Source organism: Zonotrichia albicollis, chromosome 4 (assembly GCF_047830755.1).
Source record: "Zonotrichia albicollis isolate bZonAlb1 chromosome 4, bZonAlb1.hap1, whole genome shotgun sequence".
Lineage (NCBI taxonomy): Eukaryota > Metazoa > Chordata > Aves > Passeriformes > Passerellidae > Zonotrichia > Zonotrichia albicollis.
This window is the reverse complement of record NC_133822.1, coordinates 63,525,502-63,548,395: the sequence shown is the minus strand read 5'-3', so window position 1 is coordinate 63,548,395 and position 22,894 is coordinate 63,525,502. Positions and strand designations below refer to the sequence as shown.

Sequence of the window (22,894 nt, the reverse complement as noted above, 5' to 3'; positions counted from 1 at the left end):
CTCCACTCTTGTCTGCATTACAGCTTCTCTCCAGTGGACTGAAAGGTTGAGATTCAAGAAGGTTAAATAATTTGTCCATGACTCTGTATCAGAGCCATGTAGGCTGTGTCTTGGCTTAGAGACCAAAGCTGCACCACTAATAATATTTCCTTCCTTCCTTCCTTCCTTCCTTCCTTCCTTCCTTCCTTCCTTCCTTCCTTCCTTCCTTCCTTCCTTCCTTCCTTCCTTCCTTCCTTCCTTCCTTCCTTCCTTCCGACACTTCCTTCCGACACTTCCTTCCGACACTTCCTTCCGACACTTCCTTCCGACACTTCCTTCCGACACTTCCTTCCGACACTTCCTTCCTTCCTTCCTTCCTTCCTTCCTTCCTTCCTTCCTTCCTTCCGACACTTCCTTCCTTCCGACACTTCCTTCCTTCCGACACTTCCTTCCGACACTTCCTTCCTTCCGACACTTCCTTCCTTCCGACACTTCCTTCCTTCCTTCCGACACTTCCTTCCTTCCTTCCTTCCTTCCGACACTTCCTTCCTTCCGACACTTCCTTCCTTCCGACACTTCCTTCCTTCCTTCCTTCCTTCCTTCCTTCCTTCCTTCCGACACTTCCTTCCTTCCTTCCTTCCTTCCTTCCTTCCTTCCTTCCTTCCTTCCTTCCTTCCTTCCTTCCTTCCTTCCGACACTTCCTTCCTTCCTTCCTTCCTTCCTTCCTTCCTTCCTTCCTTCCTTCCTTCCTTCCTTCCTTCCTTCCTTCCTTCCGACACTTCCTTCCGACACTTCCTTCCGACACTTCCTTCCAACACTTCCTTCCTCTCTTATATCACATTTGCATAAAAACAATTATACATGTAAATATTAAAACAAAAATTATATTAAATTTAATTGTTTTTCCTTCAAGAAAGCTGTGAGAGAGGTAACTGGTTTCCCTAGGGAGAAATTTGGGCAGGTGAATTTACAGTTAGCAGAAGTCAGCTTCCATCTTTATTCTTTCAACAACCTGTACTTCTGATCCTAAAGAAAAAGAGAAAAAATTATTTGCCTTGTAATATTTCAGCCTGATCCTGTCATACTCATCAAGCTTCTCAGACTCCTCAAACTGATATTAAACTGCTTTTGTTTTCAACCAGTACATGGTAAAACCAAATATATAATTCCATGTTCTTTGCAGACCTCTTGGAATATCTATGCCTAAAATTAATTAAAATGGCATCTCAGTTGTTAGAAAAAACATCTGTATAGGGTGAATGATATAAATAATTTACAGCAATTATGGCAAATTTGGAAATGATAGTGATCTTATACTGGCATGGCAATCTGGAGTAGTTTTCAGTTTTGTTTCTTTTGTTTTATTTTAATATAAACAGTATTTTTTGTCATTGATTATTTCCCTTCTGTACATGCCTGCTTAAATAGTTGTTTGTATACCCAGCTTTTCTCTAATGGGATAAGTCTATCTGGCAGACAGAATGCAATTATCATTATATTTAGACTCAAAATGAATTTGTTTAGTTGAACCAGCTCAGTTTAATTTTGGGTTTTAATGGTTTGGATGACTTGATTGGACAAGGTACATTAAAGACTTTTACTGTGAGAATAGATATATAAGACAAATTAAAAATCCAAACACTGGATGAAATTCCCTTAATTCTCTCTCTTGCTATACTTCTATGATGGGCCTTTTTGGTCAGAAGGTAAATACTCTCAGGAATTTGAGATAGAAATTAGAAAAATCCTAATGATATTGGAGGTGTCATTTCAGTTCTTTGTCATTGTTATAGCTGAGAATCTCAGTATCTATTAAAAGTCCCATGAATTTATATATAAAACTCCTGATCCTTCTGAAGGTCTTGGCTAACTGACTACAGTCTGTCTGCTCCCACAAATCCTATAATTACCATTTGCATTACTCTATCCAGAACTCACATAATTTGTTACAACAAGAAAATTAAACATTCATTTTTCATTTTTTAAATGAATATCTGGCTCTAAGATTTGAAAGAAAAATGAAAATTCCTGCAAGTGATAATATAGCGTAATCAGAAACATTTAAATATTACCAAGCCATTACTCTGAAAAACCCTTTGAAGGTTGTCCAGGTGTCTTTATATTGTTCATGGGTTGCTGAATTAAGTAACTGATAAGTTTCTCCATGATAATTAAGAACAGGAGACAGTATATTTTGTACATATATATTGGACACATAATTCAGAAATTATATTTGACCTATTAGCATTTTTGATCAGTCTTCTCCAGTTGCTGTGGGCATTGCTAAATGACATTGCTAAATGAGTTGCCTGGTAATTGGAAGAATGTAGGTTCCAGAAATGTGAATATGCTATTTGTACTGTATCATGTCAATCTTGTATTCTTTTAGCCAAGTTCTCACATCATTAATTTTTTAGCTTTATTATTAGATATTAGAGGGAATTGTGTTTGCAATGTTCATGAAGGACAGAGGTGTTTATTTGGTTATGATATGAAATGGCATTTTGTCTGTATTTTAATGGTTTAGTGAACTGTGAATCTTAATGCTGCACATTAAAGAAAATTGCAGCCCCATCAGGCAGATATCTCATGTAGAGACGATTTTTATGTCTGTTGAAATAGCAATGAAGCCATTCTCTTTTTGTATCATGATCCATTTTTTAGCAAATGAATACACGTCTTGCAGATATGCTGTCAAAGTATTTCTGATGTTTTCACACTGGCAAGTATTGGAATAGTAGGAAATGGAACCACATCTTGGGGAAATATGAGGTATTCCATGATAGCACATTGACCAGGTATTTTCCAAATTCAGAGAAGCTACTCGGATGAAATGGAGATAATGTTTAAACCATTACTAATACTAGGTACAGGGCTGGGCTATCCCAGTCCAGCTGAGCTAGATGATATCACATAGATTTAGCAATGAACTTTGCCTTGTAGTGAACTGGATCCAGAAGATGTCACATGAAAATGAGATGACAAAATAAATCTTCCAGAAACCATGTTTACCCAAGGCTACTTAACAATCTGAGACCTGCTCAGCCTTGGTAAGGTCTGAGCAGTATAAAGAATGCTGCAGACCCAAACATTTTAATCAGTAAGAACTGAAGAGTTGCAGAATTTAATCCTTTTTCAATGTCAAAAAGCACCTTCTTTTCTGTGCTTCTTTTGTCTGACTTTGTCCTCTTTAACAGTTTCTTTCCCCCATGACAATCTTTAAAAATGAGTGCCTAAAGTTAAGATCCCCTGAAGTTAGTTTTATAACATTTGAACTTCTGGATCACTTTAGGGCAAGTTTTCCAAAGTATTTTTGTTGTGAAAACTGCAGGTGGAAGCATAGTGGGATTTTCAAAAGCAGTTAAACAGACAAGGCACTTAACTCTCATTTAAATTAATTAGCTATATTGAGCAAGTTCCCCTTGGCACTTTTGAAAGTTCCACTGCTAAGTGTTTATGTCTACATAAAAAATTATGATTTTCAGAAGATGATGAGCATCCAGCAACTCCCTTTAAAGCTTGACTATTACAGGTTTTCAGTAACTCTGAAAATTATAATTGTCCCTTGTTCTATGTTCCTAAATGATCCTCCCTTGTTTTGTAGTTTCTTAACAGTTCCTGCTGTCATTTATTGTATAAAGTTAATCTCAGAGAAGAAGTGGGATCAATAGTACTAGCTCATAAAGAGAGAAAATTAATGACATGGGTGAATCTTCTGCACAAGTTCAAGAAACTGGAATCTTTGATACATACAATCAGTGAAAAAAATGATAGATATTTAAAACTATTTTAATTATGTTTTGTACTTAATTTATTTATTACTTTTATATTATGCAAAATAATAGCTCAAAAATACGTTACAGGCAAAGACTGCTGCAGGTTGTGGATAGGTGGGAGTGAACCAGATGATCAGAATTTCCATGACTTTCCAGTGATTAAGATCTGCATGTACAGAAACCCTTAACAGACCTGTTCAAGTGTAATAAAAGCACAGTGCTCACTCTGAGGTATAGTTTCGCCTGCTCTATCTTCTAGAGTATTGTCCAAGCAGCAGTCTGAGGATATACACACATCAGCATTTTGGTTTCAGTCAAGAGTCAGCTAGTGAAAGGCATCTACGAATTATTCCCACTTAGCACACTCGCTCATTGTAGAGGGGGTCTTGGGCTAAGTGAACAGGGCTGCTTTTGGCTGAAATGAAAAAATAATGTGCTTTCCAGAAGGACAGTTAATCTTCTTTAACGAATCCCACTGAACTATGTCAAAAATAGGTCAATATAACATTCTTCTGCAGACTCTAATTTCAAATACAGACCAATGTTATCATCAGTTCCTCAGAATTAACAGTTTTGCTCTGCTGATTGGTTCTTGCTGTGGCACATTCTTTGTTAATGCAGCTATAAACTGAGTTGTCAGATGGTTGTGTTCATAGGAGAATTCCATCTTTCCACAAATTTCCAGAGTTTTCATCCCCCAATGCCAGAATTTTCTTAGATATACAAGTATTTTGAATCAATTTTCAATTTCAAACACTGGCCCATGTTTATTGGACTATATCTCCTCTTTCTTCTTAATTCGCAGTACAACAGTACTACTCTTTGTACTAGTACAAAACTAATGAGCAAAAACTCATAACAATTTTTTAAAGCTTTTTGATAAATCTAGGTCACCCTACATGTAGTTTTTTGCCTAGAAAATTAATCCAGACAATCAAGATTTTAAAACATAGGATTTAAACCTTGTAAAATCCGCCTACCCCAGCCATTCATTCTGGTTATTTTCTACATTGATTTAGAACTTTTTATGCTTTAAGATTCATTTTTGTTTGACTTTTTCTATGGCTAACCAGTCAATAGTGTTTATATTAATAGGTAATTTATTAGGGAAAATAATTCTTTATCCAGTGAGTTTTTCAATATTCATAACTTTATATAAATTTATATGCTGGAAATTATATCTTTTTTAGTTTGTATCAGATGTATCAGAGTGAAAAAATATATGAATCGTTGTCAGCTATCTTCAGAACTAGGATTTATTATCAGTTGTTGCCAATGTGAGGTGTAATCTGAGACACTTTAATGTTTTGTAAACCATGAAGAGATTTTAGGCGTGTTTTTAGTCAATTAAAATACTTTCAGGGCAAAAGTATGTGAAATTTCAAATAGCGGTAAAATTAAAGGATTTTTTTTAATTTTTAAATTTTCTTTTTAGTAAAGTAGAAGCTCTAAAAGACAAAAGAGAATTCTCTGTACTTATCTAAGCCATCGATTCACAATACAGTAAATGTGACCTTAGGATGCTTAATGCCAAAAAACCCCCACTGTAGACTCGTGATATTAAATACTGATCGGGTATAAACTCACCTTTCTAATTCAAATGTGTTTGAAAATGGGACAGCTAAGCTTTATCCTGTCAGGCTTTCTGCTGGATGAGATATTGCCTGTCCATGCCATTCTGTCTCTGCTGGTTAAGGTGGTGTTTGCTCTCCTGGTGATTCTGTATTGTGTGCTATAATCTACCCAATATGTAGATCTGTGGTTTTCTGAGTCATCCCAAATTTATCCACAATTCTGGATTAATGACCATGGTTTACTGTTGCCCCCCATTATTGTAGTGTGTGACTAAATCACAAGATTTGTATTTATTCTCCTAGCAACAATGTGAAGGCAAATTGCCTTCACTATCATGCTGATTTCATCATAGCATGTTTTTTCTCACACCCAGTAGATGAAACAATAAGAGGTTATTGGACTTTTAGGATTTCAGTGATTAAAACCAGGAGATTGTAAAAGAGATGAATTTTTTCTTAGTGTACCAAGTACTCTGCTGGAGCTGTATTAAGGCTGTTTCATACAAAACTGGGTTATTCTTGTGCTTTTTAGGAAGCTAATTGCTTAAATGATTTTCTTTTCCATAGTCACCAGACGATGTATTTTGCAGAGTCATCACAATCCTTGATATAAAATCTGGTTGACTTCTGGGGATTCAGGATCCCCTCCCACTGAAATCCTCGAGTGACTCTGAGGGGTCACAGAACTGGTTTTATGAGTGATTCTTGTCTCCCTGTTACTCTGTGGTCCCTTGGAGTGGAGAACATCAAAGTTCTGCACCGAAGGGGCACAGAAGAGAGCAGGAGTCTGGCTGCTTGTTGCTGCTTTATTCACCCTGTGCAGTGCTGGAACTGCTGCTCTGGCTCACTGGGGGAAGCATATAAGACCAGCAATGCAACCCTGTGATTTCCACTCAAGTCTGTTGAAAAGTTGCTGAAAAAATAAACTTTAAAGACCAAAATTACCCCTTTTTATAAGCTGTCCTCATTCTGTCCTCCTCCAGAGGGAACTGAAAACATTCCTGACGCCTGAAGTTTTGTTACTGCTGTTTCGCTTATGAATACAGCCTCCAAATGTAACAAAAGTGCTAAGTACTTAATAGGCAAGAACAAGGGAAGTGCTTTGTCCTTGAGTGCTCACCAGCTCACAAAGGAATGAAAGGTGGGGCTGGAGCAACAAGGAGCGGTTCTGCTGCCCACCAGGGGCTCTGCTCTGCCCCCAGCTCTGGCTCACTCCCAGTGACATCTGCAGAACAGGGCTTCAATGAGGGTGGGCTAGGGACAGCTGACACCAAGCTGAGTGATAATGTTAAGTAGGAAATTCTTCAAATCCAAGACTTCACTATTCAGATTTCATTTGCAGGGCATGCAGGAAGAATAAATACGTGAATGAAAAAAGTATATTTTGCTAATATGCTGCTGCAGGGAAAGCTGGGATTTCTAAAACAAGATTGCATTGTTATGTGCTACAAAAGGATCCCCGGACTTATTATATCAGGAGAACTAAGGCAGTAGTCATGACATCTTTTTCCATTGTTATTCAGAAAGCAGTATATGCTTATTTTAATCTTCTAGAAATGCAAACAAAATACTTTTGAGTATTTCAAGGCATCAAAGGTGGAAAAGTATAAAATATACACTTTTGTGGAAGGGATGGCATCACAAACCATGGAACTCTGTTGTGCCAGAGCTGATGCATGGAGATTTTAATTTATTTCTTTACTATACCAGAAATTGCTCTGAAGCTCACTCTGAAAATAGACTTATTTTGTAATTAAATATTTGAGAACTACTGATATTTATATTTGCATGTGATTAACTTTTTACAGCACTGTGTGTGAGGCTTTTTGCTTTTAAACTACCCTGGAGTCAATAAATATCTTTACAGATGTCAATTTGGTCAGCAGTAAAGAGGTAAATAGAAACTAATGACACTCATCAAGCCTGTGGCATAAATGATTTATTGGACACAATCATTTAACACTTTTTTAAAGTCAGTGCAAGGGAGAGAAACAGGTTTCTTATTATGGTAAACTGTATTTGTGCTGTCAGCAAGTAGTGATTTATGACAAACCTGTGGCCAGGATTAGGATATTATAAATGAAGGAAAATAGAAGTCTCATTAATTTTTTATACCCACAGGTAGAAGACATGCAATGGGCTAACAGAGAACACACTCATCCAGCATCTGTCTGCAGCCTACCCTGCAAAGCTGGGGAGAGAAAGAAGACGGTGAAGGGAGTGCCCTGCTGCTGGCACTGCGAGCGCTGCGAGGGCTACCACTACCAGGTGGATGAATTCAACTGTGAACTCTGTCCCATCAACAAGAGGCCAAATGCCAACCGCACAGATTGCCAGCTTATCCCTATCATCAAGCTGGAGTGGCATTCTCCTTGGGCAATCGTGCCTGTCTTCATCGCTATTCTCGGGATAATCGCCACCACCTTTGTGATTGTGACATTTGTCCGCTACAACGACACGCCCATCGTCAGGGCCTCTGGGCGGGAGCTCAGCTATGTGCTCCTGACTGGGATTTTTCTCTGTTACTCCATTACTTTTTTAATGATTGCAGCTCCTGACACAGTGGTCTGCTCATTTCGAAGGATCTTTTTAGGACTCGGCATGTGTTTCAGCTATGCTGCGCTGCTCACCAAAACAAACAGGATTCACAGAATATTTGAACAAGGTAAAAAATCTGTCACAGCTCCCAAATTTATTAGTCCAGCTTCTCAGCTGGTGATCACTTTCAGCCTCATATCCTTCCAGCTTATTGGAGTCTTCATCTGGTTTGCTATCGATCCACCACACACCATTGTAGACTATGGAGAGCAGAGGACACTTGAACCAGAAAATGCCAGAGGAGTTCTCAAATGTGACATTTCAGATCTTTCTCTCATTTGTTCCCTTGGATATAGTATTCTCTTGATGGTCACATGCACTGTTTATGCTATTAAAACAAGAGGGGTTCCAGAGACCTTCAATGAAGCAAAACCTATTGGATTTACTATGTACACAACCTGCATAATTTGGTTAGCTTTTATTCCAATCTTTTTTGGTACTGCCCAATCAGCAGAGAAGGTAAGTGATGATGTGTTTACCTATCAAAACAGTGCTCTTTTTCTATTTTCATCTCTCAATAATTACAGCACTAAAACATTTTCATTCTTACAAATGAGTAATTGTGAATGGCAAACAAACCATCAGAATTAACAGACGATAAAGTATATGTTTCAAAAGGTAGATTTCTTATATATTAACACAAGAAACTGATTGTGATTGTTGTGTGATTGGCATAAAAATGTTCACAATTTCTCAATATAACCTTTAATGACTGTTTCTTCTAACATTTGTTATTGCCCTTCAGTGATGCTGTGGCCTGTTACATGAAGCACTATCAATCTTTGTTATCATCTACAGATCTGATAGAACTGGTTGCATTCCACAAGTCTAAGAAGATCAGCTTACATTTGTCAAAAGTAATGAAGAAAAATGCTGGGGCAGAATGAAAAGAATTACTTTTGTCTCTGGCTGACATACAAAACTTTAAAAATTTAAAAGAACCAAAAACAGAACAGCAGGAAATGAATGGTGAATGAAGTGTGTGTAAAATCATATAGGGCATAATTCACTAATTATTATATCAATGCAAAAAGAAAACACTTTCCTGATAATTTAATAAGAAATGAAATGGTTGATGCAAACCACATCAGACATATGACTCTCCTCTGTTTTAATGGGAAGGCAGAGGTAAATGTCAACTGTGTGAGTATTTATTGAGGTGACAATGGTGAAAATGACAAGTTAGGCAGGGAAAAGGAATAATACTAGCATCAATCTTCAAAACTGCAAATATTTGATATACGGAAATTCTTAAGAAATTAAAGTTAACAGTCTTTCACATAAATTCATGTCTTTCCTTCTAGCAGGTTTTGTATAACGTTTTCAAATATTCATTTTAATGTAATTGGAAAGGTCAGCATGTGTTCACTTATAATTGTGGAAAGGTTTGACATGTATCTAGTTTAGAGGGCGCCCTTGTCTGTGGAATTAAAGAACAGTTCTGTATATCTTGATGGAACACTTTCTAATTCAAGTAGAAGAATTGTATGGGGCAGAGAGTGTGGCAAAAAAAAAATATTTTCCTCCCTAGAAATTGAAGCAGGCTTACTGAATTGGATCAGGCTTATTTTCATGCCTTTTTGGATTAAGTTTGGGAAGTTGATGCCTTAGGTTTTGGCTTTTAGGTTTTTCAGATTCTCTACTGCTTTAGTGTGTGGTTCTGTGCTTCATATTAAGGGATGGTAAAATCTCTTCACAGAGTAGCTAGACAGAACAATTCCTTTTCTAGCTGGGGACCAAGGACAACTGATCCAGATTTCAGGCCAAGAGCATAAACAACACGGACTGAAGAAAGAAAAACAAGAAGGATGGGACTTCATAACCTAAAGCTATAATTGGACAATTAACTCCAATATGCAAATGGACTAGAACTTATAAAAGTGAGGGACCTCATGACCATTTTGTGGTCCATTTTGTGATCATTTTGGGTTTCAAGTTGGCGTAGCCCTGGCTTAGCTCTTGTATTGCCCAAGGTGTATTCATTGAAGCCTTTTAATAAATACCTACTTTATTCTTTAGTTCCGTTTAGCGTTCTAGGTCAGCCTTGGCAAGGCATCAAAGTGAGTACCAAGGTAATGGCTTATGACAGACAGAGTAAGTTAAAAAATTCCCATTTGACATAGGAAAACATGTAGGTAAATTGGGTTATTTTGTATTTGTAGGCTTAACTCACAAAAATGTTTTGTTGTATAAATGTGTGGTATTTTTAACAACTTAGTGTAGTCAGGTTTATAGCAAGAACTTGAACCAAAATAACTGAGTCTTGAAACAGGAAATATTTCTCTGCTGGTAACCATGCAGTGACTTTGATTTAGACCATCAGTTCACCTTGGCTTATAGTAAAGGATGATTTGATTTCAATCTTAAAAGACGAGATTAATTAACATCTCTTTTGCATTTCCTTTTTGAAGCCCAAGACTGAACACACAAATGATGCTAAATCACACAGCTTCTAACATTAAATTTCACTTTTTACCTGGCATTTTTTATTTCTAAATGATTTGTTTTTCTTTCCTCTTTATGGAGAGAAAAAGTGCCAATGCAGTATCTCTGTAATTGAAATAATTCTTTCCAAAGTACTTCTTCTTTTTGCTTCAAATAGAACATGCTTCCACACAGAGTTTTACAGACATCTTCATAACAGTTAACATATTCCATACAATTTAAATACTTTTCTGAATGGGATAAAAATTTGTAAATCTTACTGCACATATATGCATAGTCTGAATAAACACAGTTTCTCAATTGATGCATAACATCATATTAGCATTTTAAAAACAAGCTAATGTATTTGAGAATATTTTATTTGAAATTTGATATTGTGATCTTTTTGGAGGATGAAACAAATGAAAAACTTACATGGATACTTTTTTTGGTGCTTACTTACATTGCAGTTATTTTAGAATCCTGAAATTGTGGTTTGGTTTTTTTTTTTTTTTTTATGGCTTGAGCTTACTGAGAGAGAAAAGAGCAATAAAAAGCTGGGGATTTTAAAGTGTTATTTTAAAGCAATGTTTCCTTTATGAAATGTTGACAATAATAAATTTATCATGACATTCATTACTTGCCAGGGGTACTTCCAGTTGCTAACTTTAGATACCCTTCTATTTGAATAACGAGTGCTTAAAACTTTTCTAAAATGTTTTGAAGTTTTCCTAGACATTAGCAGTGCTTGCAATAATACCAGAAGTTACTAAGCATTTCTTGAAAAAGAGGTTGTAGACTTAAGTATGAAATTAATACTAATTAAATAACAAACCATACTGAGCAGCTTTTATTTCCCTGTCAATATCACTGTTAAACAAAAAAATGTACCATCAATGCTGAAAATAGATGTCTAGATTCAAAACTCAAAGCTCACCTTAGAAAACTTACCCTTACATTTAGTGGCCTTGGGGATCAACTCAAAAGCATAGGTTTCTTAGGAGATTCTGTAAATAGTCTAGAGGAGTGTAAATATGTAGAATCAGCATAAGTCCATAAATTGAGTGTTGGCATCAATCAAACTTCCAATATGCATGATGAAGGTAATTTAAATGAGCATAAGTACTTATCTGCAGACAGATGAGGAATCTTGATGTTTGTGCTTGCTGTGAAGCACAGGATGGGAAACTGCTCTCTTTCACTCATGAAGAATCTTGGGTCTCTAGCTGCTGAATGCAGCTGAGCTAAATGTCTGAATTTGCATGCAGTGACATACACATAAGAAAATACACAGTAAAAGTTAAGGTAACTCAATAAGATGCCATGGGAATATGTTGGTTTCTAGTCTTGACATTTGAAACATTTTTAACAGCCCTTTATAACAAGTGCTGGTTTTTTAAAGCTTGTATTATCTCAGTTTACATGTAAGTTTGAAACTAATATAAAATTGAGAAAACTACTGTATATTATTGAAGCAATTATACAGATATATATATATATATACACAGAGATAACTAAAAAATGTTAAAGTACCAATCCAAAATAACCTGGCATAATTCAAGCTTGGTGGCTTGTATTGATCTCCACATTTACTCATTAGTCCTTATTTTCAAGCAATAAAATAAATAGCAGAATATAAGTGCCCTATGGTACTAAACACGCTATTTTGAGGTTGTAATTCTTACAGATGTCCTGCAGAGAAAATATGAACGTTTACTTTAGGTTATTTGTGATTTTTTTTTTGTCTAGTTCATGATTTTGTCCATTCATGTTCATGCCTGTTTTGACAGCTCATGCTTCATGAAAAGAACCTACTACAAAAAAATAAAAATTTTCGAGTTTGTCATTAAACTGAATGACAAATGGCTTCCTAAGACATAAACCACAAGTTTTCTAACACATTAATTTCAGTGAAGTGTTTTAGAGGCAAAGGAGAGAAATTCTGTGAGAAAGCATTCTGTGAATATAGCTTTTCTCTGTCATGCACATGTATATAACCAAACACTGGAAGTACTGGAATCATCTAGGATAGAGATGTCTGAAATGTCATAATGACCAGAATGCCACTGAAAACTATGTTGAATAGCTGAGTGATTAGAACAGGTGTTTGAATTCCTGTGTAAAATTAATTTAAAATGACAGATTGCACTAAAACCTTCTGAGGATAGATGGCTGTCTGAAGCACAACTCTGTTCAATAAACTGCACTTTGTAAATTCCCTTCCTTTTAGCATTTTTGACAGGTGGATAAATCATGTTTATCCACAGATTATTATCACATATCATTATTATCAGAAATAATTTATTATATTAATCTGGAAATACTTTTTCTTGGATGAGAAGATGAATACTTGTTCCCCATACTGTGAATGAAGAGATGTTTCACTTTCTGCTAAGGAAAGGCCATAAAAACACTGAATAATTTCTTCCATCTCCTCCAACTGGAAGCAATTACAAGGTGTGATCTAACAAGGCAGATAAATTTTAATGTGTTTTCAATTATTCCGACAACTCTGACCTCTCTTTTCATAACTGCAATATAGAAAAATTGCAATTTTATAACAGAAATTTTCTCATAAGTTATTATCCTTATGATCTTACTGTTCCAGCTCTTTTCATGTATTTATTGTTCAGTGGATCTTATGCTTATATCCATCTTTGTTAGTAACACATAAAGAAGTTAGAAACAATACCAAAAGTATTCCACTATTAATCTGACTTGTAAATTACTGCTGTAATTGTCAAGACAAAGAAATTCAGTTCTCAGGGGGAGAAAGAGCTAGTTCCATCAGAGTAGTAATACATGTTCATTAGTTTATAGAAAACAACTACTAATGCTAGTTCAGGTAGAGACTTCTTCCTTCCCCCATATTTTTAAAAAAGATATGGAAATCATCTTTTGTGTGTGTACGTTATGAATTCTTGACTGAATATATATTCCTGTGACTGCAAGAAAACAGCATCTTAATGATTCCTCATACTGTATTAATGAGGGGCACAGCACTGAGCTTGTTCTTCACCTCAAAGCATTCTCTTCTAATCTTGATTGTATGTGGAGATCTAGCTCTGCAGGTAGTCTGTGCAATGCACATCGTAGGAAAAGGTCCAGAAAAGCAACTTATAAATTTAGCATTTCTTTCATTTCATGAATAATTTTTGGCTTAATTAAACTGGAATCTCTGCTGCCGACACTGTGCATAGCATGAGGATTAATCTGAGGGATATTTGAAACTGTTTCTCATTTTCCTTATTACAGGACCAGAAGTTAGAAGAGTGCTGAAGTGATACATTCCACATTCAGTATCGTTGTTCTAAACTCAATTTCTGTGCTCCTAGTGTTTTTTTATTCCGGTTTTTTAGAATATGGGAGTACTTGCAAGATTATAAAAAAGCTATCAATACTTGAATTTTTGCATGTCCAAAGTACAAGATTCATAAGGAGCAATTCAGGAAACTGGACTTGTTTAGCTTGTTTCTACAGCTTTCTGTAGCAAGGAGGGCTTTTTTTTTCTAGGTAGCAAGTGATAGGACAAGAGAAAATTGCATCAGGCTGTGGCCGGGCAGGTTTAGGTTGGATGTTAGGAAAAATTTCTCCACTGAAAGTGTGGTTGAGCAGAGAAGTGGTGGTGCCACTGTCCCTGGAGGTATTTAAAAGGCATAGATGTGGCACTTAGAGACATGATTTAGTGGTGGACTTGGCAATGTTAGGTTAATGATTGGATTTGATGATGTTTGACGTCTTTTCCAACCTAAATGACTGTGTTATTTTATGTCTTGGAACAGAAAATTAATTAAAATTCACCAGATTATTTGACAGAATTATCCTTCCCTCTTGCTGGAAATCATGTTAGGAATGGAGAAACTTTTCATCCTCCTCATTTCATGTTTTTTCAAATGTAAAATTTCATGAGATAAATTATTTCTATGCTTCATAATTTCCTCCAACTTTTGACCTAATCCTTGGCAGAAATTGGAACTTTGTTGTTCTACTGTAGAAGCAGTGTTAAAAGAGATGTGAACAAGAGTGTGACTAAATCACAGTTTATTGCCATCTTCCTCTACTCCTTTTCTGTCTGGGAGGAAGTTCCTTGCTTCTTTTTTTGTTGCTGAGGCAGCTTGTTTCCCCCCTGCTGGAGGAGATTCAGTGCACTGCAGGCCATGGTCATTGCTGGGTCATTGCTTGTTCACCCACTGCCTGAACAAACCATTTCAGCAGCCCCCAAATCTCTTTTCCCCCCAGCCTCCCATGAGCTGCTGTTAGAAGACAGAGGAGTAGCCATTACTTCTGGGGTGGCAGCATAACCTCCAAAAGGTACCTGTATTGAGAAACCAGTTAAACATAGAGATCCTCTTTTCTTCCAAAAGTTGCCTTATGGGAACCCATTCCAAAAGTTATTTTTTAGAAAATAATGTAATTATATTTTTCTTTTTTTAAAGCTTATTAGCTGATACATGAGACAAAACTGATGGATTGGGTAATTTAAAATATTGTAGGTATTTTCAAAGCTTTTTTTTGAGTTTCAACCTTTTCTATCCTTGTAAATTTAAACTGAAATTTGGAAGCAGAGCAGTTCTGATATTTAAAGAGCATAATTTCACAAGTTTTAAACAGTTTCCACTTTCTTAAAATGAAAAATGTCTGGACTGTTGACTGTAACACCAGCCTTGCATTTAAAAAACCACATATGAAAAGATTTTTGATGAGTTTTTGGGACAAGTACTTTTTTAGAAAATAATATTTTTTTAAATTTCAAGCCCCTGTTTAATTTTTTTGTTATTCAGCATAGTGTGTACCTGAGTTTCAGGAAGTGTTCTTGCTGAATGACTGACTGTGCAAAGTTAAAGCATATGTAATTTTAAAGACTGGACTTTATTGTTTTAAAACATGCCCATTGCCTTTAGAGTGGGATTTAATTTCATTTCGTTCATTTCATTAATGAAGCTGCAAAGATTTTGAGTATGTACAGAGAGCACTGATTTTAATTACAGAATCACCTAATGAACCAGGTTGGAAAAGATCATTTAGTCCAACCTATGATAAGTTTTCTAGGACGTATCACAAAGAGAGACAATGCCAGCTCCTCCAAGAAAGAATGGAAATATTTAGTAAAATATATTTTTTATTTTTTTAGTTCAGTAAGGTGCTCCTGTGTGCACCTGAGGGTTACAAATCCTTTTCATTTCTGCAAAGCTGCATGTCTGTTCCAGCATGAGCGCTGAGCTGGCATACCTAGCTGTATACATTGAAAAGATGTTCACCTGCCACAAAATGGAAAACACTGGCATTTTGCTTGTCTGACATGTTTGCTTCTGGCCCCATCATGAATGATGGCTTTTCTCCCAAAGTCAGGAGTGAGCTGCCAGAAAAATTAAATTTGCCTGTGATCAGCATCCTACCCCATCCCGGGGAATGTCAGAGAGTTGGTAACATGTAGATGAAGATGGAATTGTGTGCTGAAGAACTTTAAATAGATATTTTTGGCTACTTTCTGGCTTCTGTGGTAAGTAATTAATTCTTACTGAGAAGCAGAAATAATTTAGTGAAGAACAGACAGCTAATTAACTCTTCATCTTTTTTGTTAAAAAAAGATCAATAATCACAGAAAGAAGTTTGTGACAGATCAAAAATGTTCCATAAAGATAATATTGAAAAAAATACACCTTAGCTACTGTATTTTTAAGAATCAGATTCACCTCACAAAAATATTGATCGTTTGGCTCTGATTTCTTGGGTGCTAAAAATTTTCAACAAGTGCAGTTTAAGATAAATCCCTCCAGCATTTAAAACATCTCAGGGTTTTGGGGCAGTGTAAGGGCTGGTTTAATTTGCATAAAGTAAAAACAGTGATAACACAAACCATATGGAAAATATCTTTAGGCAAATTTATCACTTAGTCAAAAATGTTTGTAAGTAGACAGGAAGAGAGATTTTTTTCAGCTAAGAATGTTTTGATAAACCCACATCCTGGGGAAAAAAAGCTATGGCTAAGAGAAAGTTAATTGGAACTATCTTTAACACTTATACTCTTGTTAAGACAAATAGAAAATCTTTAAATAGAACACTCTCTAGAAATTGTGTGGAACTATTTCTGGGATGCTCTTGGGAAACTTCATGTTCTTGCTAGCTCTTGCCAAGTTGGAGGCAGTACATCAATAGCCTTTGTTGTAGCTTTAACGAGGCTTGTACCTTACTGAAAGCAAGAAACACGTATGAAAGACTCAGGAAACAAACTAACAAGACTTTTAGCTTGGCTCTGAGCAGATATTCAGCTTCTTGTATTTCTTATCTCCTCCTGCAAGAATTCCAATTTTGCATAGGATTCATACCAGTATCACTATTTTGACCTTAAAGAAAGGACAAAATGCTGTGGACTGGTAAATTGTCATGCATAGGCTTAGCCTAAATAGCAATGCTTGTACAAGCACATCACCCCCCACATCTCGAACCTGACACCACGCTGGTGACCTTGATCCCCATTAGGTGATCAGCACCTAAGGAAAGCTGTATTGCCTTGTGTTTCCTTTTGACAAATAATATTTTGGAGGACAATTATGCTGACTCAGCTAAAGTGTTTGCTGAGCACAGTAGGTTGATGTATGTTTCAGCCCCTTGTGACCAGTCTGTTAAAGAATCGTCATAATTTGTACAGCTGGGAAGATGTCAGTAAATTGGGCATCCTATCAAAATACAAGATCCAGACAAAAAAATCCAATGAGATATAAGCCCATTAAAATTCATAACAGAATTGATAGATTCAATAAAATTCTAAAATTTCATGTAAGGGACAGTGAATTTTAAATTCATGTCTCATATAGATAGAAATACCAGAAACAAGGAATGATGTAAGTCTGATTTCACTGTGATTAGTGAGCTTTATGCTTACTCTTAAAACACAAAACTAATTTTATTATGGGATAACTATTTCAGTAGAATATTAATACTAAATATACATATATGTGTGTGTACAAGTATTTATTTTCACAAAACTATGAACTCTCTGGCACAAAACAAGAATGGCTAGTATAGAAGGCCCAGCAAAAGCAACAATTTTAATACATATATCTAAGAAATTTCTATTTAAGAAAAAAAAAATAAAAACAAAACAGAAAGCTTTAATTGGTCTTAAAAACCTATTTTTTTTAGGTTTATTATTCAATTTGCAGTGAATCTTCCTGACAGGGAATGAAATGACAATAGGGAATAGAGAGATTCCTGTAAGCTCATCCAAGAAAGTCAAAATTTAAATGTAGCAAAAAATATTTTTTTTAGCACTCCAAATAGAAATAGGTTTATTATGAAGTATTTTCTTAAGCTTAGACATTTAATTTCAGTGTGTACATAGATTTTGAATTTTTATTTTCCTATAATGGTGCTTTCCAGATTTGAGAGTAATCAAGTCTGGAAATCAAATCATAATCAATCAATTTACCAGAAACACGACCCTAGTAGAATGGTCAAATAATTATTTTCATGGTGATTATGAAGGTCATGTTCATTTGATATTGTGAAGCATATGGATGGGATTGAAGTGGTGTTATTTGGCTCATTGATAGAACTGATGACACAGCACCTGCAGTTTTCTACAGAAAACATCTTTAGTTCTTCAATTGTACAGTAAGAATAACTGAACAATGAAGGGAAGAAAAGCAAAGTACTTGATTTTTTTTTGCACTGAACTCAGATGGAATAGATCAAGAGCAGCTATTCACAGGTATTGTGGATTCCATTCATTCGGGTACTGCAAAACACTTCCCAATTACAAAATAACAAGGTCAGAAGGAGATTAGAAGAGATGAGGGGAACTACTTACAAGATGGTGTTCAATGGAAAATAAAGGAAAAGATTTTTAACTCTGATGCTGAGGAACACACTACATTTTGCAAATGTCTTTTCCAGAAAGTTAGAAGTCATAATTGAATGAGGTATAGCAGAAGAGCTCACAGCAGGCAAGGCATCTATCTCCTAATCTAGTCATCAAAAAGACACAGGCAAACCACTGTGGCATGATGCTGAAATTGGTCCCAAAGCCCAAAACTGCTTTACAAACAGTCTCTATAAGGGAATTGTTTGCACCATATGTTTTCCTTGAGAACTGATCTACTGAAAGGGTGCTTTAGATTATGGTACAAACTGAAGCAGCTTCTTCCAGAACACATCAACCTTCTATCCTTTTGAGCCATCACACTGCATAAAATTTTATTGATCTACAAAGATCGCATACCTAAAGGCTTCCAGATCCCAAGTTGGGAATGTCTCTGCTATTTCTCCAAACTATTTGCCTTGTCAATGAGGCTTGTAATTTCTTTGTTTCCAACCACCACCAAAGATATAACCTTTGTCCTTTTCAACCTCCAAATTTTTGCTGTTTAAATCCTCTCATTTCCCTGCTTGCTTACCTGATAATTTGTCCAAGAGACAGCAGCAGCAAGTACTGCTTTTCTTTCTATATCCCAATATCTTATATCCTTGGCATCTTATATCCAAATTCCTAGTTATTTTCTGTGTGAATTAGGACTTAAACTCTCAGCTTATCTCTGTGTCTCTTCCTCCTCTCCCTCCCTAATATAGATGATGGCATTTAGTTATTGGTGTTTGCTACTTTCACTCTTAAATTTAGATGGTTTTACAATCATTTCCCCCCTCCCCTTTCATTCGCAAATTTGTTCAAGTTATATTTCATTTGTTTAGTGCTCTACTTCTGAAAGGTTCTGGTAAAGCCACAATCAAGTGAGTGAGAGTCTTGCCAGGGATGACAAGAAACATTGATGCCTGTGCTGTTCCTTTAATACTTTGTCTGTATGTATCCCATATATGTTTCAAGCTACTAAAAACTTTTCTAAAGGAACCTGTGTAAGTTGGAATTTTGTGCATCTGTGTTATATAAGAATATAACTGTGGAATTTGACACTGTGATTTTAATTTTTTATCTAAAATGTCGGTCATATTTGACTTGGCTTAAAATTGAGCTGGTTATCCTGTACTTTTGTGTAGTTTTAATAGCCCATGTGTGTTTGCATTCTCCTGCACACAAGGAGAAGGCATAAAAAATACATTGCAGATAGTTCTGGTTTTCTAAGCACCCAAAACAGGGAAAGTGTTGAGTACATTATGTCCTTAAACATTGCTTTAGCGGAGCAGCTTTTAAACACAAGGGAGGCATAAAAGAAAGAGAGAGAAATATGTGGTGTGCTTCCTCCTCTCTCCTAGGCAGGAATGTAACAAGCAGGTCTGGTTGACTGACTGTTTCTTTGAGGATTTTTTGAGTTTCTCTTTCTCTTTGCACCCATGTAGCTCTGTATGATAATTTGGCAGGTAGTTGCTAGACTGGGGGCTAGAGGGAAGTGCTGTCAGCTGGCATTGCTCCAGCTGCACTTGCTTTGAGAAGGTGGTTCAGATTTGACTATATGCATTTCCTCTCAAGGTCACCAGAATATAACAAGGAAATGTCAAAACTGCAGTTGAGCCTCTTCTGTATGACATAAGTTAATGCGGTTTCTGCATCTCACTGCTGGAAAAAGCTATTTGTGTTTCATAACAGTGACAGTAGGCTGAAGATCTACTCAGTGGATTTTTTGTTTTAATTGCAATGAAGAGATTTTTAAGAGCTGTCAATTTCATCTTATGGAGTGCACTAATACCTTTCAGAGCACTGTTTGACTATAAGCCTAATTAGTAATTTCTGTCTCCTCTACAGGACTGAAATAAAGGCTTTTGTAAAATTACACTAGACTTTTAACCTATTGAATGAAAGGATTAAGCCTGATTTTAATTGTCATCTGAATATTAACACAAGCTCTTTGGGCCCCTCTTCCTGTGTGTGAACAGAGGCATTCCTCCTAAAGTTGTTGTGCACACAGGTTGACAGAAGACTAGATCCCTACAGCTGTAAAATGAAACCATCAGCACCTCTCCAACACATGTAATGCCCGAGAGCCAGTGCCAAGACCTATTTTTGACTGCAGTTACACTACCATGCTGTTTAAAATGACAGAGTATAAGCAAGTAACTTAGATCTAACCTGTCAGGTAAGCCAGTAGTGATGTGATTCTGAGCAACAAAGTGCTTATTTTCTCAGCGATTTTTCCTTTTTTATTCTAGTTTTTTCAGTGCCGGTAAACAATACTCTCTTTCCCACTAAGCCACCCACTTGGGTGAAGTATATTTCACAGGGGCTCCAAACTTTATGCCTTATTGACTTCTTGTTGAAATCACTTTTTCAATATATTCACAGCTCATCTCTTTTTTCTTCCCTTAACCAAGGCCTATTTTACTTATTTTGAAGAATCACACTGTTGCTCCTTAGGAAACTTAAGTGTGCATGTTTTCTTACTCAGGTGATGACTGTCTTTTCTCACAATCTAATTAACTCTGTGAATAATATCTATGTTAAAAAAATAAAGAAAAAGAAAAAAAAAAGCCTTCTGTTACATGCTAGAAGCTTCAAGTACTTAGATTTGTCAAAGAACATTGAGGAAACTAGAGTACATGCAATTTCCAAAGATGGGCCCTTGTTGTCCTGTTTCTTCTTATACAAGTGTCCCCTGATGCAGTCTATTAAAAACATACTTGTCTGCAGTTTCAGATATCATGTCTGCTTATTTCAGATGAATAAACAGCTAACAGGAAATGTAGCTATTTCAGAGATACAGAACTGTTGTTGAGGAAACATTTTAACAAACAGGTTGTGTTTAGGGAGCCATTGTGGCTGGAGAGAACCTTTACAAAAGAAGCTAATTTTCTTAGAAAGCTTAGAAGTCTAATCTTTTAATATACCCAAAATATTCTGCTGTAAATTCAGCCATCTAGCACTTGATTTCCTAATGCTGACAATTTTGTATCTACTGTATATGCAGTTCATGCAAAGTCCAACTCCTTTACATAATTTATCTGTGCTTCATATGCAAAAATGACATATTTCCTTCTCTTTGTTTTGATATATTCAGTTGTCTTCTAAGATTACTGAACAATTTTGAGAGGAAACAAAGTATCCAGTAGCTGTTCTGGAAAGTTATGGAGGCAGCAGATTTCTGTTTTCACTGAACAACCTTCCTGGACTTTTTTCAAATGAGTGACTAGCTAAAGATTATTCTGAGAGGCCTCCTAGGACTGCAGAGGGAGAATGTTTTAATAATGGCTTTCCTTTTCATTCCTGTGTTCTGATTTGGTTATGCAAATGAGGAGAAAGTAGCTGTCAGTAGATGGAAAATTATGTGTGCATATTGTATGAATATTGAATTAATTCTCAGCAAGTGGTGTTTGGATCACTTATAACATTAATTAAAGTGGGCAGGACATTTGGTGGAGTCATTGTCCTGAAAGTTTTCCATTTGGACAGACTTTCACATGATCACTGAACAGAAAATGTTGCTGCTTTGTACACAGATCCCAATTTTTTTCCACAGCATGGGAATGCCAGGTCAGTGGTCTTCATCTCTGTTGACAGTATTCCTGCAACTCCAGGCATGAAGATATACTTTGAAATTTCAGTTTAATTAACAGTTTTCCATGTTGGTTCAAGGTATGTTAAGCCACTTTTTTGAGTCTCTGTGGAAAAATATAATTCCATGATGCTCTGTAGCATGTTCGTGAAGCTACTGTTCTGGCAAATATGAGGCCAAGTCCCTCCATTCTCAAGAATGGTTATGAGGCTAACCAATAAAACCCTAATAATATTTATGATGTAAAAGGATGCCACCACCTCTTCTGTCTCTCATAGCTCTATTTGATTTAATTTGTTTTTCTTTCAAGGGCCTGAAAAGAAAATATATTATGCAGAGATAAATAAAATATTTATTAGAAATCGTTAACATGATTGAGTTTTTCTGTGAGCAAAACCTGAACAAATGCATCTGATTCAATCCCCACCAATTTTTAAATTATAGCTTATTTGCCAAGATAGAGGTAAAAAAATTGTCATTGACTCGAGTTCACTATCTTGCATCCTTCCTCCATGGAGTGCTATATACAATATTCTACACCATCCCTAGGGGAAGCACAGCCTTCAGCAACAACTGCTTGTTAATGGGAACTGATGACTAACACAGAAAAATTACACAGCTCCTTTCCCAGGAGATGAAGGATATCTCAGGATATCTGCACTGAAATGATGGCTGCCCTTGAATCTGTTAGTGACATTAAGAAGTGTGACAATAGTCTTTGTTACTGTGGTTCCACACAGAATTCAGTGCAGTCCTTGCTAAATCTGCTGGCACCCAGGGCAGTTCTTGTTTGCTGCAGCTTTGGCCAGCACTCCCCAGCAGTTCAATTCCTCAACAATTTGATATAGCTTCATCATCAAAAACCCAGCTGTACCTGAGTATGAAAATACAGGATGGGTGCTCAGCTGTAACTCTGAAGGGATTCTACTGTGGTAGGAGTTCTGTCTATCCAATGGATAACTGTTTTACTTTTATAATGAGTACAGGACCTGAATGCAGAGGAGTCAGAGGCCAAATTCTTGAGTGCCAATGCACATCACTGTGGTGTCTAATACACTCATACTGATGTGGAGGTAGATTGCAAAGCAGCCATTCATTCTGCAGA

At 36.2% G+C, this 22,894-nt stretch overlaps 1 protein-coding gene across 4 annotated transcripts in view; it reads left to right on the top strand.

The window, feature by feature from the left end:
- The window catches only part of GRM8 (glutamate metabotropic receptor 8), a 316,200-nt gene that overhangs the window by 264,618 nt on the left and 28,688 nt on the right, over positions 1 to 22,894 (top strand). For all 4 annotated transcript variants that reach the window (XM_026790340.2, XM_074539979.1, XM_014275928.3 and 1 more), the window contains exon 9: positions 7,451 to 8,386. In XM_026790340.2, coding sequence (XP_026646141.1) covers positions 7,451 to 8,386 — 936 coding nt within the window. The remainder of the gene's footprint in view (positions 1 to 7,450; positions 8,387 to 22,894) is intronic.